This window comes from Polychytrium aggregatum (assembly GCF_025602895.1).
Source record: "Polychytrium aggregatum strain JEL109 chromosome Unknown BJ171scaffold_16, whole genome shotgun sequence".
NCBI lineage: Eukaryota > Fungi > Chytridiomycota > Chytridiomycetes > Polychytriales > Polychytrium > Polychytrium aggregatum.
In genome coordinates, this window is record NW_026516218.1 from 693,717 (window position 1) to 719,911 (window position 26,195).

The 26,195-nt window shown below is 58.3% G+C and overlaps 11 protein-coding genes across 11 annotated transcripts; 6 read left to right on the forward strand and 5 right to left on the reverse strand.

The window, feature by feature from the left end:
* Nucleotides 1-15: 15 nt before the first annotated feature.
* On the reverse strand, nucleotides 16-585 carry BJ171DRAFT_581368 (uncharacterized protein; the record flags this gene model as incomplete). The annotated part of the gene is made up of 1 exon (XM_053114100.1): nucleotides 16-585. The coding sequence occupies one exon, from the start codon at nucleotides 583-585 to the stop codon at nucleotides 16-18; it is 570 nt and encodes a 189-aa protein (XP_052967242.1).
* A 655-nt stretch (nucleotides 586-1,240) lies between these two features.
* BJ171DRAFT_503153 (uncharacterized protein) lies at nucleotides 1,241-4,351 on the forward strand. Its single transcript, XM_053110842.1, is given in 4 exon segments — nucleotides 1,241-1,589; nucleotides 1,602-2,298; nucleotides 2,478-2,790; nucleotides 2,960-4,351. 3 exon segments carry the CDS (start codon nucleotides 1,738-1,740, stop codon nucleotides 4,090-4,092), a joined length of 2,007 nt encoding a protein of 668 aa, XP_052967243.1. The 5' UTR covers nucleotides 1,241-1,589; nucleotides 1,602-1,737; the 3' UTR covers nucleotides 4,093-4,351.
* On the reverse strand, nucleotides 4,225-5,186 carry BJ171DRAFT_84201 (uncharacterized protein). Its single transcript, XM_053115933.1, has one exon. The coding sequence runs from the start codon at nucleotides 5,092-5,094 to the stop codon at nucleotides 4,357-4,359; it is 738 nt and encodes a 245-aa protein (XP_052967244.1). The 5' UTR covers nucleotides 5,095-5,186; the 3' UTR covers nucleotides 4,225-4,356.
* BJ171DRAFT_84191 (uncharacterized protein) lies at nucleotides 4,938-6,980 on the reverse strand. Its single transcript, XM_053115931.1, has 3 exons — nucleotides 6,262-6,980; nucleotides 5,864-6,036; nucleotides 4,938-5,742 (listed from the first exon to the last, which is right to left on the reverse strand). Exons 1-3 carry the CDS (start codon nucleotides 6,902-6,904, stop codon nucleotides 5,278-5,280), a joined length of 1,281 nt encoding a protein of 426 aa, XP_052967245.1. The 5' UTR covers nucleotides 6,905-6,980; the 3' UTR covers nucleotides 4,938-5,277.
* Nucleotides 6,981-8,471, reverse strand: BJ171DRAFT_84190 (uncharacterized protein). The gene is made up of 4 exons (XM_053115930.1): nucleotides 8,152-8,471; nucleotides 7,684-7,960; nucleotides 7,211-7,502; nucleotides 6,981-7,059 (listed from the first exon to the last, which is right to left on the reverse strand). The coding sequence occupies exons 1-4, from the start codon at nucleotides 8,361-8,363 to the stop codon at nucleotides 7,016-7,018; spliced, it is 825 nt and encodes a 274-aa protein (XP_052967246.1). The 5' UTR covers nucleotides 8,364-8,471; the 3' UTR covers nucleotides 6,981-7,015.
* A 687-nt stretch (nucleotides 8,472-9,158) lies between these two features.
* On the forward strand, nucleotides 9,159-10,085 carry BJ171DRAFT_581371 (uncharacterized protein; the record flags this gene model as incomplete). The annotated part of the gene is made up of 1 exon (XM_053114101.1): nucleotides 9,159-10,085. The coding sequence occupies one exon, from the start codon at nucleotides 9,159-9,161 to the stop codon at nucleotides 10,083-10,085; it is 927 nt and encodes a 308-aa protein (XP_052967247.1).
* A 396-nt stretch (nucleotides 10,086-10,481) lies between these two features.
* On the reverse strand, nucleotides 10,482-12,307 carry BJ171DRAFT_84216 (putative mannosyltransferase). The gene is made up of 3 exons (XM_053115934.1): nucleotides 11,151-12,307; nucleotides 10,896-11,006; nucleotides 10,482-10,693 (listed from the first exon to the last, which is right to left on the reverse strand). Exons 1-3 carry the CDS (start codon nucleotides 12,210-12,212, stop codon nucleotides 10,505-10,507), a joined length of 1,362 nt encoding a protein of 453 aa, XP_052967248.1. The 5' UTR covers nucleotides 12,213-12,307; the 3' UTR covers nucleotides 10,482-10,504.
* A 1,063-nt stretch (nucleotides 12,308-13,370) lies between these two features.
* On the forward strand, nucleotides 13,371-14,725 carry BJ171DRAFT_84238 (uncharacterized protein). Its single transcript, XM_053115935.1, has 3 exons — nucleotides 13,371-13,973; nucleotides 14,160-14,248; nucleotides 14,446-14,725. The coding sequence occupies exons 1-3, from the start codon at nucleotides 13,571-13,573 to the stop codon at nucleotides 14,635-14,637; spliced, it is 684 nt and encodes a 227-aa protein (XP_052967249.1). The 5' UTR covers nucleotides 13,371-13,570; the 3' UTR covers nucleotides 14,638-14,725.
* Nucleotides 14,726-15,721: 996 nt separating this feature from the next.
* Nucleotides 15,722-17,616, forward strand: BJ171DRAFT_84247 (P-loop containing nucleoside triphosphate hydrolase protein). Its single transcript, XM_053115936.1, has 2 exons — nucleotides 15,722-15,880; nucleotides 16,122-17,616. The coding sequence occupies exons 1-2, from the start codon at nucleotides 15,751-15,753 to the stop codon at nucleotides 17,294-17,296; spliced, it is 1,305 nt and encodes a 434-aa protein (XP_052967250.1). The 5' UTR covers nucleotides 15,722-15,750; the 3' UTR covers nucleotides 17,297-17,616.
* A 140-nt stretch (nucleotides 17,617-17,756) lies between these two features.
* On the forward strand, nucleotides 17,757-21,843 carry BJ171DRAFT_503165 (uncharacterized protein). Its single transcript, XM_053110843.1, has 13 exons — nucleotides 17,757-17,830; nucleotides 18,000-18,023; nucleotides 18,181-18,408; nucleotides 18,520-18,627; nucleotides 18,725-18,797; nucleotides 18,915-18,984; nucleotides 19,109-19,475; nucleotides 19,641-19,841; nucleotides 19,945-20,436; nucleotides 20,544-20,651; nucleotides 20,773-21,003; nucleotides 21,106-21,387; nucleotides 21,580-21,843. Exons 1-13 carry the CDS (start codon nucleotides 17,819-17,821, stop codon nucleotides 21,742-21,744), a joined length of 2,361 nt encoding a protein of 786 aa, XP_052967251.1. The 5' UTR covers nucleotides 17,757-17,818; the 3' UTR covers nucleotides 21,745-21,843.
* A 482-nt stretch (nucleotides 21,844-22,325) lies between these two features.
* Nucleotides 22,326-26,125, forward strand: BJ171DRAFT_503166 (uncharacterized protein). The gene is made up of 13 exons (XM_053110844.1): nucleotides 22,326-22,503; nucleotides 22,709-22,828; nucleotides 23,028-23,085; nucleotides 23,333-23,420; nucleotides 23,526-23,623; nucleotides 23,746-23,826; nucleotides 23,981-24,170; nucleotides 24,297-24,430; nucleotides 24,561-24,680; nucleotides 24,902-25,193; nucleotides 25,355-25,412; nucleotides 25,541-25,710; nucleotides 25,864-26,125. The coding sequence occupies exons 1-13, from the start codon at nucleotides 22,424-22,426 to the stop codon at nucleotides 25,869-25,871; spliced, it is 1,497 nt and encodes a 498-aa protein (XP_052967252.1). The 5' UTR covers nucleotides 22,326-22,423; the 3' UTR covers nucleotides 25,872-26,125.
* The last annotated feature ends 70 nt before the right edge of the window (nucleotides 26,126-26,195 follow it).

Genomic DNA, 26,195 nt, shown 5'->3' on the forward strand with positions numbered 1-26,195 from the left:
GCCAGCTCACAGACGCTATGCCGGACTCATCGACTTCTCCGCAGCCGCGACAGACTTTTCATATACTTCACTTCCAAAAATCGTGACAATCTGGGGCTTCAGTTCACCCTGGACGTACTCGCTCAGGGGAACCTTGACCATACCCGGGTTGACGGCGCCGTCCCGGGTCCATTTCTGCGACAGGCGGGCCCTGGGCCAGTCCCGAAGATAGACCCAGGGTGGCTCGACCGAAATCTGATAGTACGTCTGGCCCGGAGCTGGGGCAATCATTTGCGACTCAAACACCGACTTTGGCTGCCTGGAGGCTGTCTTGGTCTCGCTCCAGAGTGCCTGGAGGCTGTTGCTGACAGTCGAGCCTTTCTCCAGCTTGGCGGGCTCAGGCTCCTCAGCGTCGTTGGCGGAGGGATTGGCAGGATCTTTGGCGGCCGCTGTACTGGCCCGGCTGCTGGGAGAGCTGCTCTTGGGCGATTCGACCGTCCGACGCTTGATATTTGAGCTCACGGGAATCTTGGTAACGCCGCCCCCGGACTTGCGGCGGATGGCCGGCGGTGGGTTTGGCGGCGGAACAGGGTTGATGGGAGGCATTAGAGGAGCTGCACCGGGTTGGAGCAAGGGAGTTGGTGGACCGGGCAGGTCAGTGATGGAGATGCAAAAGTCGGATGGCTACTTTAACGCAGCGGGACGGGACTATGCAATAGTGCTGGAGATGAAAGAAGTACCCGTACCGACACCGATGCCGCCCCGAAACCAAGCCGTCTGTCTCGAGTCCTGTCGGGTCATTCCCACGGCGGACGTCATCCAGCAATGCGGGTGGTAAGCGACGGCAGGTCAGCAGGCGGTCCTCGCCGTGATCGAGCGATTGGTCGTCATGGATATCAGCAGTGTCGGGGGATGTGGGATATGCAGACGCCTGCGAATCTGTCCATGGGTGTGCGATTGCCCTGATACTGATCGATCTGGTTAAGAAAGCCAAGCAGGAACTCCTTGCCCACCTCCACTCTCCCCCCATTCAGACCAAAGTAGGACCCGAGTGCATGGAGTCTCTGTCTGCTCGCGCTGCATCGGCCCTCCAGGATATGTGATTGACGATGGCAGTGATTGGGGGGAGGGAGGCAGTCCGGCTGCCCCATGGGAATGCCGTCGAATCGGAAGTTTCAGAGCCGCCGTGGTCGTTCGGCATCGGCCTGCTTGGTCCTGCGCTTGCTTGGTCCGGCCCGCATCCTCGCGGACGCTGCATCTGCCTGCCTGCATCGCCCGCTCGTCGATCCTCTGCGGGCCGTCGTCGCCATTGTTGCTGTCTCGAGCCGCCAGCACCCGCCCTGTTCGCTGCCCATCTCCGTGATCCGTTCGCTTGCCCGATACACCCGCGTCGCCGTCCCCTCCCCCTCGTCCTCTCGCCCGCTCTTCGTCTATCGCACCCCAGCCGGCTCCGAGATTCAGCTCTGCTTCGCTTTCCAACCCTGATTCTTCCGATCGGCGGCCTGGAGCACCGATCCCCGCGTTGATCGCCACCCCGTCCCAGCGACGACACGTACATCCGCGATCCGGCTGCTCGGAGACCCATATCCTGGCCACCTGCCGAGCTGCTTGCCGAGCTGCTTGCCGAGCTGCTTCTTCACCCCAGTCTGACGAGACTCATCAAGCCCCTCTCCCCGGCACGAAAGCCAAAGCCGCCGGTGCTGCCGCTACTTTTGCACACACACCCAATTCATCATCCGGTCGGTGCCGGTCACTGCGATGAGCAACCGAGGTTTTGCTGCTGCCCGTCCGGCTGCCACTGGAGCCACCCAGCGAGCATGGCAGTCAGAGTATCAGCGTGAGTTTACCTGGCGACGGCCCGATGCGCTTGCCCGTCCGGCGCCTGTCTTTGGCCAGCCGAATGCCGGTCTGGACGAGCCCGAGACTGTCCAGTTCGAGGGCCTTTCGCCCACGTTTCAGCCGCGGAAGCCCAAGTCGGTCGAGTTTGCCGTCGACGAGGGTCTGGCGCCGGGCGGCTCGTCGCTTGCTGCTTTCAAGTCCGGAGGCGGCCATGGCCCAAGTCTTCCAAGCCGGCCCGACGAGCCCGGCCGAGAACGAGCTGCCTATTCTCCGTTAGAATCGGCTGGATTTCCAGGCTCGTCTGAAGCCACCGGCCAGTCTTTGGCGGCCGCCGGGGAGCTTTCCTCTGGGCTCGCTGGCAGACCCGCCTCCCAAGCCATCCACGACGACGACACGTCCTATTGGCGACATGGCGACGAAGAAGCTGGAGCTGCGGTCGCCCAGCCAACCTTCATGGACAAGGGCCTCCGTGGCAACGAGGTGGGATGCTGCGTAGATGCCTCACTTGACTCCCTTTGGGCCAGTCTGCGGGCATCAGGGAGGCCGTCGCAGTGTCGCAGGTGTTGCCGCCCTCTCGCTGCAAGCGCTTCGGCATGGTGGTGCCCGATGAGTCCTGCTGTGAGGCGCACCAAAGCTCATCCGTCTCTGACTCTTCCCAGCAGAGCCAAAGACATCTGGGCCAGCTGAGCGACGACCTGGGGAATATGCGCCTGGATGGCGGAGCCGAATCCAACTTTCTCCGGGAAATCGGCAGCACCGCCAGCCCCGGCCTCAATCCCAGCCTCGGTCCCAACACCAGCAACAACAGCAGCCATCCGTTCTCACGCTCTGACTACACTCAGACTGACGGCAATCCAAGCATATACACGAATGGGAGAAAAGGTCGCTCGGCGCATCCGACCGACCATCCCGAGAGACGTCGACAGCCACCGAGTTCGGCCCAGACACAGCCGAAGCACCCAAGCGATCCAAGTAAGCGCATGGCAGCTGGTGTTGACGGATGTGATGCGATCCAACCGAGCATCCAGCCCAGCCGGATCGAGGCTGATCTGCTTCTAGACCAGACCGCTGGACTGCAGCCGGCGGAAAGCACTCACTCGCACGGCGCACCCTTTCTTCCTACCTCCACTTTCACTTCCAGGCAACTGGGTCACATCCTCACAGAGACAGAACATCCGAGCCGGCGATCTGCGGCCGCACTCGGCGGGACCGCGGCCGCAAGAAAGCACCGAGACAACGCTGACGGCCGAGCGTCCTGGGTCGCCAACGAGGCCGCATCCTCTGAGACCAGCCAATGCCTGGGGCATACCGGAGGATGAAGGCACGACTCTGTCGGCCAGACGCACCGCTCACTCCTCAACGGAACCCCGAGAGCATCCAGTGCCGACAATGCCCGTGAACCCACAGCACAGTCTCGCCGTCCATTCCCCTCGGGTTGCTATGACCCAGCCCTACAGCAGCCAGGGTGCACAGGAGCAGTACCACCAGCGCGCCGTCGATGCACTCAAGCGGTACTCCGAGGCCAAGCACACTGTCGAGATCCTTCAGAATCGATTCCAGACCGAATACCAGCGCGAGTTCACAATATGGCCCAAGACCAAGCTGAAGCCCGGCGACATCCTGCCCGACGCGAACGAGCCGCCTGTCTCGATGGTTACGCCGCGGGCCGGGCTCAAGTCGCCGTTCTCTGGCGGCATATCTCTCACCGACGGCTCCGAGGACGCAAAGCTGGCCAACGAGCGGGGGGGTGCACGCGGGTCTACCCACGGCCGCTCCAGCGGCCCGGCTGTTGCCCAGGGAGTCAAGAGTGTGTCGTTTGCCTCGCCGCTCGAGCTGACGCATCCGTCAGAGGGATTTGTGGCTCGGGACAGCCGGTCGCCAGACTCGGCCGGCCCCTCCCCAAGCCCCGGTGAGGGCGAGTATTCGGCCAGGCCGCGCCAGGCCAACTACCAGGCCTACCAAGTGCCCAGGACTGTCCGAGATGATCTCCACAAGAACTTTCTCAGCAACGGCAAGCGGCACTATCCGTACCGCAAGGACGAGATCCAGATGCAGCTCGAGGACATCAGGATCGAGTATCCGGTCAGTGAAGATGAGCCGACCAGCGCCCGACCTGAAACAACGCCCGACGGATGGCGGGGGCGCATCCTCACTCCCAAGTTCGAGCCGCCAACAACCTATCACCTGGCACAGGACCTGCTGCAACGGGCTCGTGAGCGCAACTTGGAGCTCAAGGTCTCTGGAGTTCAAGCGCGCACAGGACTCAGAACATGACCTGGGCCAAGATGCCATCGTTCAATGCCGTGGTCTGAGCCCCAGCACTGCTTGTACACGACCGAGGAAGGATGCAAGACCCGAGTATTCGACCTGGATCTGGGCCACCTCCAGATCGTAAACCGCCAACGGGTTAGCAGGACGGAAGAGCAAACTGACGCATACGACCATCATCCCCTCCCCCCCCCTCTCCTCCCCCCAAATGCATCATCGTCAACAAAGCAGTGTCTATTTCTTATTTCAACTACCATAACGGACTGTCCTTCAATTTTTTCCATCCGAGCAAAAGGGAGCGAGACCGCATTCAGAACCACCACCACCACCACCACCGTCGCCGCCCCCCGGCAAATAGAAGAATGGCGGCAAGGCGGGTGTCGAGCGATGGGAAGGAGAGCGAGGCAGAGAAGGACGGGCCGTGCACAGGCCTCCAAACGATAGCGATTCTTGGCAGACTCGGCTCGAGACAAATAGCGAGATTCGAGACTCAATGCATCCGACTTGGCCCTTGCGCTCCACCACCGTCGCGTTACATAAATACATAGAAATCAACTCAAGTAGGGAGGGGGGAAATAGATAAGCGAGTGCACACTCTCGCCAGGGAGCTCCGTCGCGCAATGGCAGGCGATTCGATCGCTGTATCAATTCCCGACGCGGAACTGGTGGATGGCGTTGCTCTTGGACGCATGAGAATAGCAGCACGGTCGTGTTCAAACGGAAGGACATGTTCATGTCGTGAACGCTGAGGTTGAAAGGTACGGCATAGTTACGCATTGTTCGCCGAGCTGACCAACCCTTTGCTGTACGAGGGACGGCGGTGCCGCGTGTGCTATATCGATGAGAAGTATTCTTTGGATCTATAGCGGATATTGGAGAGGCGAGAGGATCACAGCGAAGGAGGAGTATGGGTTTGGCGAGAGTCCAAGGGGAGAGAAAGAGAGTATGCAAAACAAAGTGATATGAATATATGTGTACATGTGGAGTGGGAGGAGGGAAGGCATGCATGTTGGCAACCGAAAATAGAGTCAAAAAAACAAGCTTGGAGACCGCCTGGAGGCAAGTGATCAGTTACAGTAGTGGCGGAAGGGGGGGGTGTCAAGACCTCGGCAATCGTGTCCCTTGTATCAAAAGGGGTGGAGTGGTGAAGAGTTGATGGTGGAGGGAGGGACAGATCGGGCGGCGCGCGACTCAAGGCTCAGATGGGGCGGTCAGCTTCAGATAGCGCCGTGGCAAAAACGGGCCGAGAGCAGAATCGTTTGTGCCGCTGTAAGCGCTGCGGTAGTGCGTGATGGCCCATCGCAAGTCCGAGTGGTGGCTGCCGGCTCTCGGCTCAGGGGCATCGTGGCCGCAGCCGCCATCGTCGGCACTCGAGATCTTGGTGGTGCCTTCGGTGGGAACAACGCTGTCTCCAGAGACCTCGAGCCGGAAAAAGGTTTCGGTGCTGAAATCGTAGTTGATGTACAGGGATTGGTGGACGAACGATTTGCACGGGCCGATGGTGACCGTCAGCAGCACATATCGGTTCAGAAAGCTCGTGATGGCCTCATCGATGTCGCTGGTAGAATCGTGATAGTAGCGGTGCACCCGCCTCATCTGGGTATCGGTGATGTTGTGCTGGATTGGCACGCCAGCCCACATGGAGACGTAGCAGACCTGAGGGAAGGGCGATGCCACGTGTGCAGAGTGAGCCACGACGCGGCAAAAAGTCGGAATACGTCAGGAAGGGATGCATGCAGTGCGCGTGCTTGGCGGTGTGCCGAGCGAAGGGCCTTACATTTGCCCAGATGAACATGAAACACATGGCGTCTGTGAGGATATTGACTCGGACGTAGGCTTGGTCGGTCAAAAACATCAGCTGCACCACGCTCTCGTAGTTTTCCCGGGCTTCTTGACAGCGAATGAATCCTTCGAGCGTCTGGGGCTTCTTGGATGGGTGGTCCCAGAGGTCTGCGGTTGAGGGGAGCAATTGCGGATTGGATGGGAGTCAGCGGGCGGAGGATAGTCCGGATGAGGAGCAGAGATCAAGTGCATCATGTGGTTCTGGACCGTAGAGCCCGTGGCAACGGTACGACAGCTCCAAGTAGGACGCACGTGGATTTCGGCGTGAAGCACAGCTGGAATAGAAACACGATAACAGGTCGCATGGCGGCAGTGAAAAAAACAGCTACCCACCCATGATCATGGCCGGGTAGTAGACCGTCATGAGAACGCCGTAAAAGATGACGTGGAGCGACAGGATGTCGGTGATGCTGCTTCCGCCCAGGATCGGCTGCTGTTTCGTCGCTGTCGGCTGCCACGCAGCCGAGAACGAGACCAAGTCCTTCATCCACATGGGCAGGTTGCCGTACCACACCCACAGCTTGCGGATGGCGCTGGTCTTCCAGCTCTGATACTCCGCGACCAGATTCCACCTGGAGCTGCCGGGCCCGTCGTGTTTGGTGAGCGGGCCATCGTTGTAGACGGGCAGGAATTTTGCTGCTTGGTGGTACACTTTTGTAAGAAACAGCCGGCCTCTGGCCACAATCGGGACAATGTCGTCGGTGAGACGGAGCAGCTGGAATCGGCCGTTGGACACCAGGGTTGCGTCTTGACTGGAGACCCAGTATGCTTCCCGACTGGGATACAGCGATATGGGGAATGTCCGCGCATGCGAGTACTGAAAGTACGGCAACGCCTTGATTTTGTACTCGAGAAACTCGCAGTGGTGCCATATCCGCCGCATGCTCTCTTCCTCCTCCCAGAGAGTGGGGTTGGTCGAAAAGTCGTCGGCTTGCTCCTTCCGCAGAAGCATAGGGATCTTCATTGCCACCGCCATGCGTGTCGCCGCATCCAGGAATCGCAAGGCAATGGCGACTGACGGGAGAGTTCATCATAGGCCAAGACGTGGGCGGGACAGTCAGAAACAATCCAGTTTGGCAGCGAGCGCTCAATCGATGAGCCAGACAGGGTGGAACTCACCACTTTCCGACACTATCGGACGTTGTCGACGGGGATAAGCGGTATGGATGGAATGAATGTCATTGATGGGGCGAGCGAAGGGGCCAGAGAAAGCAGAGAGTCGGGTGAGCGAGTCGATTTGACGGCGAGTCCGATAGCGTCCGACACAGCGGGTGATACTTGCGGTTTGTATAGTGCGCCAGAAGGACGAGGGTCTGTAGAGCTGCAATGCTGGGATGGTCGAGCTCAAAGGAAACGAGCGAGCGGGCCTTTTGATAATAGTGCGTCCGATAGTTGACCGAGAGGGCTGTTGCCGAATCCAAGGCAGGCTTGGCCGTCCAGATATAGGCGTGCTCGCTATGCCACATGCCAAAGGCAATCATGATGGCGACGAGATGGTCCGGTAACCGGGCGAGGAGGTCCGCGACAGGACGCCTCTTGGTGAGCCCGCATGGCATGTACCGATGTGTCGTATACTGTAGAATATATCGTGTCAACCGGGTTCCAGCGTGAGACGGGCGACAGACGGGCGACAGACGGCATTGGTAACCAGCAGCCAGCAACTAAGATCTGGCATCCAGCAACTCAGGGACCCGTTGACTGTCTGCCGAACCCACTCGGATCGCAACAGCAAGAGAGGCCGACAAACGTGCGTACATCAAAAAAGCAGTCTATCAGCAACGACTCGCTCTTGAGGTCCAGGATGTACGGTGAGCTGCCGGGGAGCCATATGGGCCATGACGCCGACAGGGAGATGTAGGCGGCGTCTCGCTGGGGCGGCTGACTTGAACGGCCAGAGGATGCAGCGGCTTTTGCTTTGGCGGCGGCCTTGGCCTCTGCCCTTCGTTTGCGGGACTCTCTCCGGTGCTGGACATCAATCCTTCGCAGTTGGGACTCCAGGCGGGTGATTTGGGACGAAAGCAGCCGCCGATACCTGTGGCGAGAACAAGGGCTCGAGCGTGAGCACGCACCGGGTGCCATGACTCGGCGACGATCGTCGGGAAGGCGGGCCTCGAATCCCGAGGAGCCGGATGACGGGCGGATCGGGAGACGACATGGACAGGCGCAAGTTGAGCATGCACAGACGGGCGACGCAGCCACTGATATCGCAGCCGGGACACTCACCCGCGATGATGGTGCGACTGCGACCTCAGTCTGTTCAGAAGAGGGTTGTCCGACGGCAGCAGAGGATCGCTGGCCTCGGAGGAGTCGGCCGGAGAGGGCAGCGAGGCCATGCGCGGCGAGTCGGCGGCTGGAGCATCGGCCAGGGCGGCCGACGCTGTGGAATGCGACGACAACGACGACACGGACGACGGGGATGATCGGGAGTGCAGCATTGGCGCTGGGTGAGCTCGGAGGCCGTGGGGCCAGGCGTTCGGGGCGACCTGGGACGGAGACCAGGCCGGTGGGATGGGATAAGACGGGATGGGATGGGTATGATGGCTGGCTGGGTTGGTTGGGCGAGCAGATGGACGCCGCTGGGTGCCGACGGACGAGGCACAGACGAGCAGTGCCGAGAGCCAGCGAGAGGCGAGGCGCGGTACAGACGAGAAGATTCGACGAGGCGGGGACACTGTCTGTGTGCGCGGCAAGCTGCGGGCAAGCTGCGGCGCCTGTATCCGGTGGGTGCGTGTGTGTGTGGCCCGCGGCGCTGTCTGTGTACACCGCGCCGAGCGTGTGTGCGCGGCCGGCGCCGTTGTGTGTGTGCGGACATGCCGTTGCACAGGCTGGGTCCGCTGCGCTGTGCGACCGCCGGCGGGGCGCCGCCGATTGGTCCGCGCTTGCTATTTCCGGCCCCGTGCCTTGGGCACTGGTTCCTGTTGCGCGGCCGCGCCGGTTTATCCGCCCAATCAGCGTGCGGCCGCACCCACGGCCGCGCATCCGCCCCGGCTCCGAGCGAGCGACTTTGCACCTCCTCCCGGTTTCGGTCTGGCTTTCGGTCTGGCTTTCAGTTTGGCGCGTTCATGAGCCCTCGCTGCCTGCCCAATCCTTCGATCTGCTGAGCGTCTGCTTCAGTCCAACTGCTCCATCCCGAATCCGCTTCAGCTCAGCCTGCTCCATTCCCTCGGATCTGCACCACTCCCCTCGGATCTGGCCCAGCTCTCCAGCCCGACCAAGGCCTGCTTATCGACATGTTCAGCTCGCCAACCCGGAACAAGGGCCTCCGAGGCCTCGATGTCGCCAGCCTATCGCCGTCGCCTTCGTTGGAGGACTCGCCTTCGCCAAAGCCCTCCCGCAAGCGCAAATCCACAGCGCCATCGATAACGCTATCGTCCCGAGCACCAGTCTTCCACGATCCCTGGCTGTCGCCTCCACCACCACTTCCTCCCAGCCGCTTCCCCGAGTGGGTGCCCGGGGCTCCAAAGTCTATGAGCTCTCTCTCGAGCCGCTTCAAGTGCCCGCAGACCACTGTCCCGCGCCCGGCTGCAGACTCTTCTGCGTCTGCCGCCAAATCCCCGCTGCCCATTACCGCCAGCGTTCAAAGGACCTTTAGGAAAATTGCCAGCCTTGCCCATCCCCGCCGGTCGGTTCCTGCACATGCCTCGCCGACCTCGCGGACGTCGCGGAAGGCCCCAGAATTCTACGGCCGGCGGCATGAGCCGCACCGCGACGACATTGTCGAGGGCACTCAGTCCTCGTGTGCCTCAGCAGCCCATGCGAGCGTCCCTGTTGCTGCCGACCCTATTGCCGACGTTGTCTCGGAGACCTATCCGGCAGTTGATCTGGCGCCACTGTTTCGGAAGGCTCAGGAGGGCGCCGGCGACGAGGACGACGAGAACGAGCCCATCCTCTCGTATCAGAGCGGCGCCAGCGGCGGCCCAACTCCAAAATCACATCGACGAACCAAGCGACGACTGGTCACCCCCAGCCGCTCACCCTTCCTGAGGCGGTCGGGGCCGCGGCCCTCGGCCTTTTCGGCCACGCCGCTTCAGTTTTGTTCCGAGCCCGACGAGCTGCCGCTTCCGAGCGCAACGATTCCTCCATCAAAATATGCAAGGTACTCCAAGCGCCTCACACTGGTGTCGACGCCAACGAAGCGCCGGCCGCCCACGGCATGATGCTGGCTTGCTGGCTCGCTGGCTGGGTTGCTGGTCCGCGAATAGGCGAGGCGATGCGATGCACGACGGCGGTATCGCCATGGAACTGGTTCGGACGAGTGCGACGACTCGGTCAAGCAGCGCCCAATAAATAGTTCGCCGTCATTTTTGCAAGCCCGACAGCGAACCCTTGCACATGCAACCGCATCGCATCGAATCAGACTGGATCGGACCGGACCGGATGCCGTTGGATTGGATTGGATGCCATTGGATTGGATTGGATGCCATTGGATGGGACGCCATTGGATGGGATGTCACTGGATTGGAATCGATCGGATCGCGTGGCACTCCATCAAACCGCATCGGATCGCATCGGATCGCATCGTGCCGCTGAGAGCCGGCCCTGCGGAAACGACGGCGACGATCAAGAGCACGTCCGCCTAGAGACGCTTTTGCTTCGAATCCGATGGCACTGGAGCAGCAAAAGCCCTGACATTGTCGTGAAAGTACACAACGCTGACCGTGATGGCGATGTTGATGAGGAAAAATGCAAGACTTGCCGCCCAGAGCTGCCGATAGGTTTCGATTCCCAGGTGCTCGAGCTGAAAGGCAAACAGCAGCCACGCAGCCTGGACCGACGACGATGACGAGTAAGCAGAGGACGAGAAAACGGATGAGGGTGATTGTTGGGGGTAACGCAATGAGGATCCAGAGTCTGATGGATCGAGTGCAATAGAGTGCAACCGAATGCCACCGAGTGCAACCGAATGCCACCAAGTGCAACCGAATGCCACCAAGTGCAACCGAATGCAATCAAGCGCTTCCACGAACCTGGCCAAGAACCCACATCACAAGGAGCCCCAAACCCAGCTTCCACTGGTCGCGGATGAGTCGGTTGCGGGCGAGCAACACAGGCAAGAAGCACAGATACCACACAAAGTACTGAGCATGCCAAGATGCAAGGTAGTCCAATCGGTCAGCATCATGGTTGGCTCCCAGACAGCGACGGGACTACAAGGGTGGGCCGCTCTGTCCTCGCCACAGCCTGCTGGCGAGCATCTCTGCCCCATTCTGCGATGCCCATACCTGCGAGGTGCAGACCTTGTTCCAGGCGACAAACACAAATGTCTGCGCCCAGCAAGCCAGCACCAGATTTCTGCGCCCCAGGCGAAATCCGATCCAGATGGCAAGGGCGAGTTGCGGCACAAACGCAAAGAGGGAGAGAAGCTCCATCAGCCGCTCGAACCCCGATTCAGGCACGACTTGTTTCGACGCCTGCGCGCTCGCGAGATAGAGCGGATAAAAGTAGATGGAAAAGTTGTGCCGGTGGTCGGTGCGGGTGAAGTGGTAGGTGAATGCCTCGGCCAAGAAGCTGTGGCCGTACTGCAGATATGCAGCGACGTTGAGGACCATGAAAGACAGGATCGAGACGAGGGTGAACTGGATATGCTGCCACGAGAGAAAGGGCTGGATCCGGCGCCGGATGCCAGCGACGCTGAAGATGGGAGCCGTGTCGACTTGGGCTGAGGGGGTCGCCATGGCGCTAAGGAAAGCCGAGCCGTAGATGAACGGGTAGATCTTGAAGTGGACGGCCAGGCCGAGAAGCACCGCCGAGAGGATCCGGCGGCGGGTCTGGAAGGCATAGAGAGTGGCAAGGACCAGTGCGGCCATGATGGCCTCACACGAGCCGCGGGCCGAAATGACGAGGACGACGGGGTTGAGTGCCCATGCGACGCAGACGAGCGTTGTGATGGCTGAGGAGGCCGGCTTGCGGGGAGCGGGCGACTTGGCCTGCTCGGCAGACGGTTCGACAGATGGTTCGGCAGATGGGTCGGCGGTATGGAGGGCAACGAGCAGCGCCGCGACCAGGACGGAGGCCGCCGAAAACAGGACCTTGCCAAAGGACGGAAAGTAGACGATCGGGGTCAGGATTTGCGCCAACAGGGGGGAGTATCGATAGGTCTGGCGTTCGTAGGGCGATCGTCCGCCATGCACGAGAGCGGCGGCGTCGCTAAAGACGGCATAGTCGATGTCGGTGAAGGGAAGCGAGGCGTGCTTGTCCTGGTAGAGGCCATAGGCAATAAAGAGCACATGTGCGAGGGCAGACAGCAGCGCTATCGATGCGACCGGGGAGCGGGAGAGCAGCATGGGAGGCAGAAGCGATGCCGAAAGCGATGCCGAAAGCGATGCCGAAAGCGATGCCGAAAGCGATCGGTCGAAGCGCAAGTCGCTGGCCAGGAGGCGCCGTGCGTCACGACACGCGGGTTTGGATGGCCGAATGGAATCAGTCGAACCCCGGGGAACAACTGGGCTGAACTGGGCTGAATGCCGCCGCTCGCATGATCATCACCAGCATATCGCCAGCGTATCATCAACGATATCGAGCATCGGCGGCCGAATCAACACCGGGCAGCCACGCGATGTCTCCACAGCAATCAGAGCCCCGGCAGCAACGGCATCACGACAACACCATCACCTGGCCGCACAAACAGCCCCGGATGCATCAGAGGGCGTCACCGAGCCAGCTGCCGCCGATGCAGCATGCATACATCGGCCGTCACCCCAAACACGCCGCCGGCGGGCCAGGGCAACATGCGATGGCCGTCCTTGCACGGCTCATCCTCCCGACCAGACGAATACCACCGAGGCAAAAACCACCGAGGCAAATACCATCGCGGACGATGCCATCCACGCTGTCTGGCTATCTGCTCCCATCGCATGCGGCGACATATCTCACACCACGCCACGATATACCACACCACACCACTCCGCACCGGCTCGTGATCGGCGCAGTGTGTGTCCAACATCCAATGCCCTTTGCTCCCACGAGACCCCCAGCAGCCGCTAATACCCCTTCGCAGCACCATCAACACCCGCCGCGGCCACCGGGGCCGGAAGGCTCTGCCCGGAATGCTGCGAGCCCATTCGCCCGTCCCGGCCTGCCCCGGCCTGCCCGGCTGCCCCCCCCCAATGAGGCGCCTTGGCCTGTCCTGTGTGGTTCGCCCCCCAAGTCATCTGTTGTCTCCACACCGCCAGTCACGACATCCTGCCGAATCACTTGCTGTTCTTCAGCCGTCCCCGCGGCCACGCCCGCCAACGTCCTGAGCGTATATATACGAGTCCCCTCGGCCGTCCGGGTCTGGGCACTGCGTCGTCCCCACGATCTACCTGCACTCGTCCTCAACCCCACCTCACCTCTCAATCGCTCACTAGTGCCTTTCCGTGGCTGCCCAACTGGCTGACCAACTGGCCATCCATCAAAGCGTCCCCTTCTTCTGCCTGTCGCTTCCGTAACCAATCTCGGTGTCTGCCACCCATCTCTTCAAAGCTTAGTCCCCGTCGACTCTGATCCCAGCGATCCTCAGTCCAGTATCCTCAAGTGTGCTTGCCAACAAATTCCCCTATTTTGGTGAACTCCGTCCTCTGAACCCCCCCCCAAGCAATCCCGATCCGGTCCGGAACACTCCTCCAAGCATCCATTCCATACAGGCTCAACGGCCTCGACTATGATAGACTCAATGCACATCGTCGCACACGGCCCCGCTTCCACACATGTCTATCCCGAGCTGGTTGCCTGCCGCCCGGCTCCCTGCCGCTTTTCCTCGGTGCAGTACCCCATTCCGTTCCCTTCGCCCCTGAACCTCTACACCCTCAAGTCGGGCAAGTCCCCGCTCGAGTTTTCGCTTCTCGCAGGCCTGCCTGCTGCTGGCTCCAAGCTGCTGCAGTCCTCCGAGACCCCCACCATTCTCTTCAGCAGCGAGTACGACTCGCCGCTGCTGTGTTCGCCGCAGGAGCACCTGGTCCTCGTGGCCTATGACAGCTCGGCGGCTTCAAGGAAAGCCCTGTCCATCGCCGTGGGCATGTGCGGCAAGCTTTACGACGGCCTTGTTATCATCAGGGTGGCCGAAGGTATGTCTGTTGGTCGGGCTGGACCGGACGATCGCTGTCCGCCCACGTTCCCACACCCCCACCTCGATCCACATCTCGCTCTGGCCTCGTCAGCGATCTATCGCGCCGTATTATGCAGTCGCGATCACTTGAGTTCCGTTGCCACCGTCGCTTCCGGCTGATCATCCGGTGTTTATTCTGTCCCAGATTACGTCCACCCGATTGTGGCCCGCGAAGAGGCCGACGAGCTGATGAAGTCGATTGCTCGCGGCCTCACGCTCTCGTTTGAGTGTCGGGTGAGTTGCTCCCCAGCATTGCCATTGCTATTGCTATTGTCATTGCCGCTGCGGTGGCTGCGTCGGGTCCGGTGCTCGCTTTCTCGTCCGAGACACAAAGTTGCGTCGATTCGCACTCGTCACTCATCCTTGCTCCACCGAATCATCGCTGCCTTTGCTCAAATCGAATCCAATCGCATCAAATCAAATCAAATCAGATCCCGGTTTTGATTCTCTACAAGCCCGGACGACCCGAGCATATTCTCTCGGAGCAAATCGGTGTCTTTAATCCTCGCGCCATCGTCATCGGCAAGCAGGGCGCTGGCCAGTGCTCTTCGCTCGGCCGCGTCGCCGACCATCTCATCCGCAACGCCAAAGGATGTGTGATGGTCGTCGACGAGGACGCCTGAGAACCGCACAGATACCCCTACAACGCCAAGTGCTGCTCAAGGACCTCCTCGCCCTCCCCTTCTCCTCCTCCCTCACGCTATCCAGTTTTCTTTTTGGACCACCCTTGCCTTTCTTTGCCGTCCTGATGTCCCGAATGATGACGACATCCCTGCGATGAGCATTTATCTGTCTCGATCAGAGCAGCTGGCCGACTTCCTGTTTTTGAACTACTACCTTCCTCCCCCCCCTCCTTGGTCGTTGGCAATTTTGACTTTGCGCTCTTTGAACGAGCTGGTCCGATCGAGTGTCGCTGCTGGTCATCAGCCGCGATTGGACCCAGTTTTGACTTGGCATCGCAAGGACGAATCTCTTACTGTTTCCTCCCTCAAACTCCTCCATCGCCTGACCCCTTCTTTCGATCTCTCCCTCACAATCCTCGAAAATGCAGCCGGTTTCGGAGATAACGATGACGATGACCGTCTCGCGAACCGGGCTGTACGTTTTCCCTGTGTTGTCGAGGCTGTCGATGAATATAGCGTGTTGAACCATGGGAGAAAGCGAGAGGTCGTGCTCGAATGTTGTCCGAATGACCACCAAAGGGCGATCACGGGTTCTGAGAGAGATGGCACGAGCCGGGACTCTGCAGAACATCGATGAGGTCACCAAGCGCCAATCATTCGCCTGGCCGATCCAGCCACCGCTTCAATGGCGGAGGTGTTCGTTGATTGGGTCCTCCGCTCGGCCCCATTGCAACCTGTCATTGTCTCCGAGGATCCCAGCACCGCGCTTGGTCGAAGGCTGACTTTGGAGACGAACTGCCTTGGGGAATGAGGACTGGGAGGAACCCAATCATTTCGGCTGCGTGCCTGTCGCTATTCGCTTCGCTCTCACTGGGAAGCAGAGACGAATGAGGAGCTTGAGATCTGACTCAGAGGGAGGGACGCCATCAACAGCAACACCATTTCCTGTATTAGAGAGCTGGGTGAGCAGCCTTCTTGGATCGAGCGCCAGCCTGTCACTGATGTCTGTGACCATCGGAGTCTGCCGACCCGATCCAGCCCAGCTCGGCTCAGCCCGACTCTGCTCGGCTGCATGTCTGGGGGGTATCGCAGCCGCCCGTTTGGGTCTACAATATGGCGAATATCAAAGCCCATCTGGTCCAGCTCCAGAACAATTTGAAGGTGGCCAAAAATGAAGGCCAGCCGAAGCCGGATATCGGTCACTTCATTTTCAAGGGCTCTCCAGGCACAGGAAAGACGACAGGTGAGGAGTGGCATGCTTTGGTACTATAGTAGATGGAAGTTCGAGCACGGCTGCAGGGAATTGCGGTCAGACGAGTAGTTTTCCACAGTCCGCTGCGGAGCCGATTGTGTGATGCCATTGGTGCTGCATTGGTTGGTAGCTGAGAGTTGGATATTCTATGCTGAATTGTGTCGAGTGCTGATGCCCACTAGTGCTGATACTGATGCCGCTACCCTCGTATTATCGTGCTCCCTTGATTCAGTCGCTCGAGCAATGTCCAGGATTCTGTATGAAATGGAGATGCTCGCAAGTCCAAAGATTGTAGAGACATCAGGCTCAGATCTCACTGGTGAATACGTCGGTCAGACCAAAACCAAAGTTAGCGAGAAGCTTGGTCAAGCTCGAGGCGCCGTTCTCTTCATCGACGAAGCATATGAGCTTGGGAAAGGCAGTTACGGCGAAGAAGCCATGACGACACTCTTGGCAGCAATGACTGATCCCGAGTATCGTGGCATTGTCATCATCATTGCCGGATACGAGCATGAAATCGATGAAATGCTCGACCGCAACCCGGGCCTCAAGAGTCGATTCTCAAATAGCTTTTACTTCAACGACTGGTCCGCGACCGACACCCGGAACTTCCTCATGCAAGAGCTTAAATCGAAATATGAAATTCGGGATGAGGATCAGCGCCAAATTGAGCTGATCATACTTCAGCGGATCCAGAGGCTGCAAGCCTTGCCAGGGTGGGCAAATGCCCGCGATGCGCTTGCAATTGGGAAGAAGTTCCAAATCATTCGGTCCGAACGAGTGGTTCAGTTCCCAGAATCGATTCCTACGATCCAGCTCGCTGAAATCGATCGTGCTCTTGAAGAAATGATTCGAGAGAGGACTCCAGCCAAGGGTGAGGCCGCCATCCGAGGAGGGCGAAACCAATCGTCAGCGTACCCCCGTCAGCTCTCGGCACCTCCTCCTCAGCAACAATTCGCCTCATCGCACGAGGAAAGAGAAGTCACCAGACCACAAAGCCCCATATCAGGCGAAGATCTTACCCACGATACTGAGGAACTCTCTGCCGAAAATGGAGGAAATCACGATGAAGAAAACGCAGATGAGGACGATGACGACCTTCTCAATGCCGATTTTTCGTATTTGCTTGGAGGAACCCGTGACTCTGGTGTCAGCGATGAGGTTTGGGAAGAGCTCGAAGCGATCAAACGCCGATATTTCGAGGAGCTCGAACGACTCCGTCGCGAGCGAGAAATCGAGAAGCTGCGCCTTGAGCTCGAGAAACAAAAGGCCACACAAGAGCGTATCCGACGGCTCTGCTCTTGTCCGATGGGATTCGCTTGGTACCAAGTTGGCGGTGGATGGCGCTGTGCCGGCGGCTCCCATTACGTTTCGAACGAGCAACTCCAGGCCAATTTCATGCAGTAACAGCACACATGTCGCAAACAGACTTGAACCAGTGTCCCGTTTCGTTTGGGGGTACTCTGTTCTGGGTGAGGACTGTCGTTTTTCTGAGTTCTGAATACACAACCGCCCGTCGCTGTGATGCTCCAGTCGCAGCTGTTGTGTCGTGTGGATTTGCGACGTCAATGCGATGCCCAGCACGATCATCGTGTGCAGGTCGATTGTGGAAATCAGGGAGCGACTGGAGGTCTTTAATCGGGAGTATTCACTCGAGTCTTCGCTCGAAGACTGTCTGAGTGAGCGATTTCATTGGATATGGCCCTGTTTGACGCCGGCCATCAAAGACGACGCTGTCGCAGGTCAAGGCAGGATCGAGTGCACCACACACACACACACACAAAGTCGTCCCGGATTTCATTCCCCGGTTCGAGCCACCGAACGAGCCATATCCGGAATCTCGCCTTCGTCTCCTTGACCGAGATCCCTTCCGCCACCCAGCGACTGTTTCCCTGTCAGATCGTCGAGTGTGATTGTTTGGTTGCAGCAATGTCGTGGCAGGTACAACGATGCGATGATCGCCGACTCGGTTGCCCTTGCTCAATTGATATGGGTGCACACAATAGTCTCAACCGGCAGAATCGGCCTTTGTGGCTTTGGTTTTGCTCAGATCGTGTTTTGGGGCATTGATCGCATCCAAACGAGGCACTAACATGCCCACTCTCTGCAGCCTCCTCCATCTTATCCCCAGCAGGTTTGTAAACAAGCACCGATCCCATATCCGTCTGGGGCTTTCATATCGATCATGAGTGCCTGAGCTGAAGTGTGCGGTGACATCGGGCTCGATCTCAAGCAACACCTCAGGCAGCCGCTCACCAACCTGCCCTGTCTATTATTGCGGCTCTATCTAGAACGCTCCGGGAGGTGGTCGCCCGCCCCCTTTTATGCCGTTTCCAGGGGCACCACCGTTCGGCCGGCCACCACCGAGACCCGGGCCTGCTCCAGGCCTCGGATCGGCGCCGTTTCCTGGCCCTCCCGGCCCTCCCGGTCCTCCTGTTCCGTTTCCCGGTGCCCACCATCCGCCAGCCATCGGCCAAGCTCCTCCCAGGCCGCCTCCGCCAGGATTTCCTTCACCGGCAGTGAGTTTTATTCAGATCACGCACTCGGTAGATCTGCTCCGGCGCATTGGCACATGCCGTTCTAACGTTGTCCACTTGCCGTCGTCGATGCGGATGCGACCTCCTTTACAGAGCGTCTGGACAACGCACAAGCTCCCGGATGGAAAAGCATACTACTTCAACACCGTAACAAAATCTAGCTCGTGGGAGAAGCCAGAGGAACTCATGACGCCTTTGGAGGTAGGCAGCCAATGCAGAGACCACCGGGCTCGTTCCGATGGATTGCCGCGGCTCGGCAGGCATGAGTAGATTAACAGTATGATCCCACCTTCCAAAGCGTGAGCTCTCCAAATCTCCGTGGAAGGAATTCACTGCTGCAGATAGTGGCAAAAAGTACTACTATCACTCAGGTGAGACAAGACTCCAGCGCCCGCAGTTGTTTCTGGGCTTAGAGGACTGTGCTGACGACCTCCAATCGATCTATCTCTCCCACCTATTGCTTCTTTATGATTGTATGGCTCTTCTAGGAACCAAGGCGACGGTTTGGGAAATGCCTGTCGAGTACAAAGCGATTCTGGATGCCCACGATAAAAGCGAGTATGTGTTTCTTTCACGCACAACCCGCACATTGTTCACGACAGTGTCTGGGGCTCTGTCACCACTGCTTGCGCATGCTCGTATCAAAGTGCAACCCTCTGATTTACCTTTTCTGTTCCGCAAGGTCGGTCCCTGAGGATGCTGCCAAGTCCGCTGCCCCGCCATCGGTTGCTGTTCCTGCGCATGATAGCGCCTTAGCTCTGGCGACTACACCTTTGGCTTCATCGGCGCCATCTTCTGCTGTCACAGCTACACCAACCACTGCAGTCACTGCGCTTTTGAACGACGGCGAGTTGAGATTCGGCTCAAAGGAAGAGGCCGAGGCAGCCTTCCGCAAGATGCTCGACGAAGCAGGCGTCGAGAGCCACTGGACCTGGGAAAAAACCATGCGGACCACCATCAGCAACCCCATGTATAAGGCAATCAAGACCCTCTACGAACGCAAGGTCTTCTTCCAGAAATACATTGAAGAGAAGCGACGCACAGAAAGAGTAAGCTCTCCTGTCGCAGCATGGCGAGCGATTTGATATACACGCGAGTTTCTTGGCGCATCATGGCCTAGTGCATCAGAGCTAGCACTTGATATCGGTGGAAGCTGTGAAGCGGTACCCCGAGCAGCAACATGCTTCAGGGCTGACTTTCTTACTTTCATATAGGAGGAGTACAAAGAAAAGGCAGCAACTGCGCGAGCGCAGCTTGTCAAAGCGCTTCAGACGCATCCCGAAATCAACCACAAAACACGCTACTCCAAGGTGCTGGAGCTTCTTGCGAGTGAGGAATGTGTCAAGATATTGAAAGCCGAGGAGCGAGATAGCATCATTGAGGCCCACCTCACAGAGCTGCGAAGCACCGAGAAGGTATGCAAAACAGCGAAGCTGCTGCATCCACTCTTGAGAGCCAATACTGATTTGATTGAACCCGCCATCGTCGGGGATACTGTCTACCGTGTCTGCAACACAGGAAAATCTCCGAGTCACCCGGAGAGAAAACTTGCAAAAATTCCGCGAGATCCTCAAAGCGCTTCTTCCGTTCACGATGACGACAACCTGGAAGCAAGTGCACGCCTACTACACTGCTCTCCCGCAGTATCTCGACGATGAACAGCTCCAAAAAATGGACCCCATCGATTCCCTGCAGATTTTCGAGGAGTACTCCCACCAGGCCGAAAGCGATTATTGGGCAACCAAAAATGCCGAGCTGGTTGCGCGCCGGCGTGAGGAGCGAAAGCGACGAGAGTTGTTCAAGAGCCTCCTGGAAGAGCTTCAGGCCAGCGGAATGCTTCACTCGCGATCAAAGTGGAAAGACCTCTATCCCTACTTTGGGCAAGACCCCCGATATACCGACATGGTCGGGCAGCACGGAAGCACCCCCATGGATCTTTTTTGGGACGCAGTCTGTGTGATGGACGACCGCTATCACCAGGAACGACGAGCCGTCTCGGAGTACATGAAGGTACGATGCCTTGCGTCACACTGCTTCCTCTTGCATCTGCTCCAGAAATACTCGTCCTGCCCATGCAAATGCAGGTCCCCCGATTAACCATGTGGCTGGCCCAATAGTCTCAGGGACACTCGATGCCAGAGAGCTTTGATGTCTTTGCGGCAACCATCCCTCACGATATCGCACAGGGGCTGCATTCTGCCACACTGTGGAATATGTTTGAAGAGGTGAGATGCTATGCGAGTGATGAGCAGCTGCGCCGCCAATCCCATGTCGGATTCATCACAGTCGCTGTCAGAGTCCTGACATATTTCTCTTGCCAACCCGGATCGCTGTCATTGCACGCAGCATCGAGAGAAGCTCGAATGGAAGGCAAAAGAGGAGCGCCGACGCCAGGCAAGAAGAATCAAGAAAAAGATGGATGGGCTGAAGCATGCTCTGAAGCGGCTCACGCCGGCAGTTACGGTCGAGAGCCAGTGGGAGGCGATCGAGCCCCTGGTTGCCGATTCAAGTGACTACGAGGCTTTGGACGCAGAGCAGCGGCTCGAAGTCTTCAACAAGTTCATTGCTCGCCTCAAGGTACGACCAAAGTCGTCTGCTGCTCTTCCCGGGTGGCAAAGCTCGAACAGAGCGTCACATCTTCTGATGCCGATGTTTTCTATCACTCCAACGCGCCCGCAGGAAAAAGCCGCCGATCGTGACCGGGAGACTGCCAGCGATCGGTCCGCTGATGAATATGGCGACGAAGATGACGAGGACGAGCGGCGTCGCCGATCGAGCCGACGCGATCGCGATGACGACTACAACCGGGACCGAGACAGGGACCGAGACCGTGATCGTGATCGTGATCGTGAACGGGATCGGGATCGGGATCGAGACCGGGACCGCGATCGCAGAAGACACCGAAGTAGCAGATACAGCGACGAAGAAGACGATCGCGAGCGCCGTCGCCAAAAGAAAAAGGTAAGGAGTCTGTGTGCTAGCCAGGCTGACGACCACCCCCCGCTCGGTGTCGGACACTGCCTGAATCAGCCCGCTGTATACTGGATTGTGCGTGGCAGCGGGTGGGGCCCGAGAAATACCTCTGATATTGTGTGGCTTCCTGTCGTGGGTTCCACCATGGCTTCTCTGCTCGATGGACGGTGGCGTGCTTAGCGTCATGGAGATGATGAAGCCGTCGAAGAGCGCGACCCCAAGAGCAGCAGCCAGCCCAACCGTCGATCCTCCGAAGACGACCATCGAAAGCGACGCCGCCGTGACAGCGACGTGGGCCGGCGAATTGGCCCTGACGAGAGCGAGGAGGAGGGCGAGGTGCGCTAAATGTGCGCCGGGACTCTGATCTGGCAGCCACGCAACTCTCTTCTCGTACACAAGGACTGGTATAGCGACGCTAGCTTCAATACAGTCGAATGGACAGTTGTTGGTGTTGGTGTTGGTGTTGGTGTTGGTGTTGGTGTTGGTGTTGGTGTTGGTGTTGGTGTTGGTGTTGGTGTTGGTGTTGGTGTTGGTGTTGGTGTTGGTGTTGGTGTTGGTGTTGGTGTTGGTGTTGGTGTTGGTGTTGGTGTTGGTGTTGGTGTTGGTGTTGGTGTTGGTGTTGGTGTTGGTGTTGGTGTTGGTGTTGGTGTTGGTGTTGGTGTTGGTGTTGGTGTTGGTGTTGGTGTTGGTGTTGGTGTTGGTGTTGGTGTTGGTGTTGGTGTTGGTGTTGGTGTTGGTGTTGGTGTTGGTGTTGGTGTTGGTGGCTTCCCAATTCCTTGGCTCGATCCGTCCACTCGATCCGTCCACTCGATCCGTCCACTCGATCCGTCCACTCGATCCGTCCACTCGATCCGTCCACTCGATCCGTCCACTCGATCCGCCCAGCCAAGCCAAACAAAGACCCTTCGATCCTGCTCTTCTCCAGAGGACCATCCACATCGCCCACCGCTGCTGGCAACGTCGAGCCCAGCCAAACCAAGCCCAGTCCACCCGCCCGCCGGTCGTGCTTGAGACTGCAGAGACCATGTCGAAAGATCTGGATGATGAAATTCTGGCCCTGGCCGAGGAGCCCTCGGTCCGGTCAAAGAAGCGGCGAAACATCTCGTACGTGCGCCATGTGGATCGCTGAGCTGCCCAAAGTGATCGCCCAGCGCCAACATGCAGGCCCTTCGTCTCGGCACCGAGTTGCCTTGATATATGCTGCTGTCCTTCCCCGGGCTAGCTACCGGCTCTGACACCCACATTCTCATCATCCACTTGCTTCTGGGCTTGATCTTGACCCTTGCACCGGTCCCTCCCCTGCTCCTAGAAATGACTCCAGCTCCGAAGATGAGTCGGACCTTTCCGACAGAGATGAAGAGAACGACCCGTGGGCTGAAGTGAGGAAGTGGGGCGATGACCTGATGGGTGACGAGGCCGACCGGGCATAGTAAGTTCCTCCAAGCGACTCCTTTCGGCTCTGGCGGTCTGTTGGAATCCCCTTCAAGCGGCTGGGAGGCCGACAGCGCCGCTGCTGTCTGCCGTATCGAGCAAACTGGCGCCGAGCCATCGCTGGTCAGAATGGAATCACCTCTCTAACTAGTATCAACAACATCCTCCGTCGGGGCGATGAACGAACCCATGTATAGCCTGAACAGCCTGACGGAAATGGATCGAGAACTCACCCTGGCAGATCGTGCAGCCAAGGTCCGTTGGTGGTGCTGGATATTTTCTTGCTCTTGCTTGTGTGTGTTGGGCAAGCGATGTACATGTCGCCGTGGTGGTTCGGTTGGTGGCTCAACGAATGCCAATGGCCAAAGTGTTGATCATCGTACGGGTTTGCTGGCTCGAGACCAGCATCGCCCGCGTTGTGAGATCGAAGATATGGCACTGGCACCATCAGCTTCCCAATTAACCTCCAACCGCAATGCATTCTTTCAAAACCAATAACCAGAGAGAAATCATGCGAGAATCGCTCGAGGTCCAGCTCAAGCTCCAAACAACTCAAAAGAAGGAAGGCGACCGACGGGACGGGCCCAGCCGTAAGTGCGCCCAGACCAGTGTCGGCCGAGGACGAACCCGAAGACGAACCCGAGGACGAAGCTGTGGACTAACCGAGTACTTTGCCTGTCTTGCCTCTCGATCAGGATCGTCCGCACGCAAGGGGTCCGATAAGGAGAAGAAATCTCGAACCTTGTCCGTGCTCGTTCAAAAGCGAGATAAAAAGACAGAAAAGCCCTCGCATGTAGGCGTCCACTGCCCAAACCAAGGATTGTACCGCAGTGTCAGGAGCCTGTGTCGATTGGCTGACGGTGCACTACTCCCGCCTGACCGGCGACATCACCTCCGTCTCACCCTCTGCCTCAGGATGACGAGCATCCGAAAAAGAAGGCACACACCTCGTACAACACCGACTCCAACGACGAGAGTGATCACAACATCGATCAGGTATTCTTCCAACGGAGCGCTCCTGAGCGGCTCTTTCTGGCAGACTGGGCACACGAGAAGGAAGGCGACCACAGCTTGGTTGATTGGAGTGGATTTACGCTGTCACCGTGGCAGTACAGCAACCTCCTGACACTCGTTGCCGCTGTGGAACCAGGACAGCGACGACAAGATGAATCCGTACGATATCCGGAGCGAAGACTATCTCGCCCTTCAGATTACCCGCGAGAAGATGGAAAAATGGATTCACACCGACTTTTTCGAGCATGCTGTCGTCAACGGGTTTGTACGGGTGTCTATCGGACAAGACAAAGGCAAGCCTATCTATCGTATCTGCCGGATTGAAGGTGGGTGTCTGCAACGACGCGTTGGATGGAATCGGCGCGAACGTAGCACTGGCTGCAATGAAGGGCGCTTGTCGGGTTGATTCGCTCGCAGCTGACTGTGTGCGCCGGACATGCTTTGCGAACCAGAGGTCGTCGACCTACCCAACCCCGTCAAGCTCCGGCACAACGACACCATGGTACTGAGGGCCCTTGTCCTCAGCCACGGCAACTCAAAACGGCAGTTCAACATCGATGCCATATCCAACCAGCCATGGACAGAGGTTTGTTTGTGAAAGCCTGGCCGCCGCAGTCGCGGGTGATGTACCCCGGTAGCGATTGCACAGTGCGAACATTGGCACCAATGACCAACTCAATGCGTTGTTTGTTTGGCGGCCACCTGCCGGTCGGTAGTCTGAATGGAATCGATACAAGGGCACTTGCATCAACGATAAAGCGGAGTTATTGAGCCGCAAGGATGTTGACGAGAAGGCCAAGGCTATTCAGGAGGCCGAAAGCCACATCTTCACAGAGGTGCGGCAGATCCCCGGTTGGCTTCGTATCGATTTGCGTGCTGCATACCACATAGTCGTGGTTGCAAGCGGCGCGCTGTGGATAAGTCATTGCCGCGTGGGGCTTATCGAGCTCATATATTGCGTCGTCGATGGTATCGCTGATGCAACCAGTGCTGTGCTGACCGCATTCTATCTCGGATCGGATTGGACCACATGGGATCGGATTGGATCGACCCACAGAAAGAAATCACCAACCTCACCAAGCTCAAAAAGTCCCTCTCGCGCAAGCCCAAGAACGTTGCTGTCGAAAAGATCAACCTGCACCACGAGCTTGACATTGCCCGGGCCAGAAACGACGCTGAAAAGATCGAAAAGCTCATGGAGCGACTGGAGGAACTCAATGCCCTGACCCAGGAGTCCGATCGCACGCGAACCGACGAGCTGGCAAAGCTCAACGAGCGCAATCGATCCATGAACAGAAAGGAGAGTCTGCAGGCCGAGCTGGCGGCTCTGCGCGAGAAGCGGCTTGGCGGTAAGGCTCGCTGGATCCCAGGAAGTGGACGTGATGCACAGAGGAAGCCAGGTCGTGCGCGGCACCGGGCCTTGCCTCGGCTATCAACTCGCCAACCGATCGGCCTCGTCTTCTTACAACTCGATCCTCCTCTCCCACCATCTTGGCTCGACGGCTATCAGGCGCGGACTCTTTGGATCCGTTTGCCCGTCGAAAAACGGCTCCGTCCCACGTCGTAGGGTAATCATGGCGATTCCACGGCTTCGAGACAGGGCGGAGACGAGGAGCAAGCCAAAATCGTTGCTATTCTGAAAGCATTAGCCGTGCATTTACCCGATATATTGGTCTTGTCGTGCCCGCTATGCCAGGAACGAAGACCAGGCACTCGACGATGGATCCAAGCCCGCGAATGGCGCAAACGGCGCAGCGTCGCATGAACTGGCAAGCATGAATCCTTTTGGAGCGTCCAAGCTTGATGCCATCGCGACCAGCGCAGATGACTTCCTCGACAATCTGGATATCGCCGAGATCGAGGCCGGTGCGTTTCAGACTGACATTATATGCTGTGAGGCTGCAACTCGGGAATGTGTGCGCCTTTCGGATCGGTTTGCCAGTGTAATCAGTTTGTCCCATCGCCTGATCGTGCCTTGCAGCGTCTCACCATCCCGCTCTCCTTTGATTCTGCCTCAAGATTTGTAGAATTGGTGTGATTCGCGAAACTGCATTTGCCCATCCATCGGCGGCTGCTCAGGGCATCCAGGTCTAGGCAGTCCGGTGTGTTGTCTCTGGCCCCATGTTCCCTTCCGTCGGCGCCGGTACTGGAGTGGAAGCCGTCTCCGTTCACGCCAAAGACAGAGTCCGCCACAGTGAGGTACATGCTCCAAGTGCAAATAAACCAAAAACCTTTGGGTCGAGACTGGCCAGAAGCTTTCGTCCGCTCGCAGGAAATCGGATCTGCCATCGAAAGGGACGATTGGAATTCTCAGGGGGGATCCGTGGCGAAAGACTGTGGATGGTGTGGAC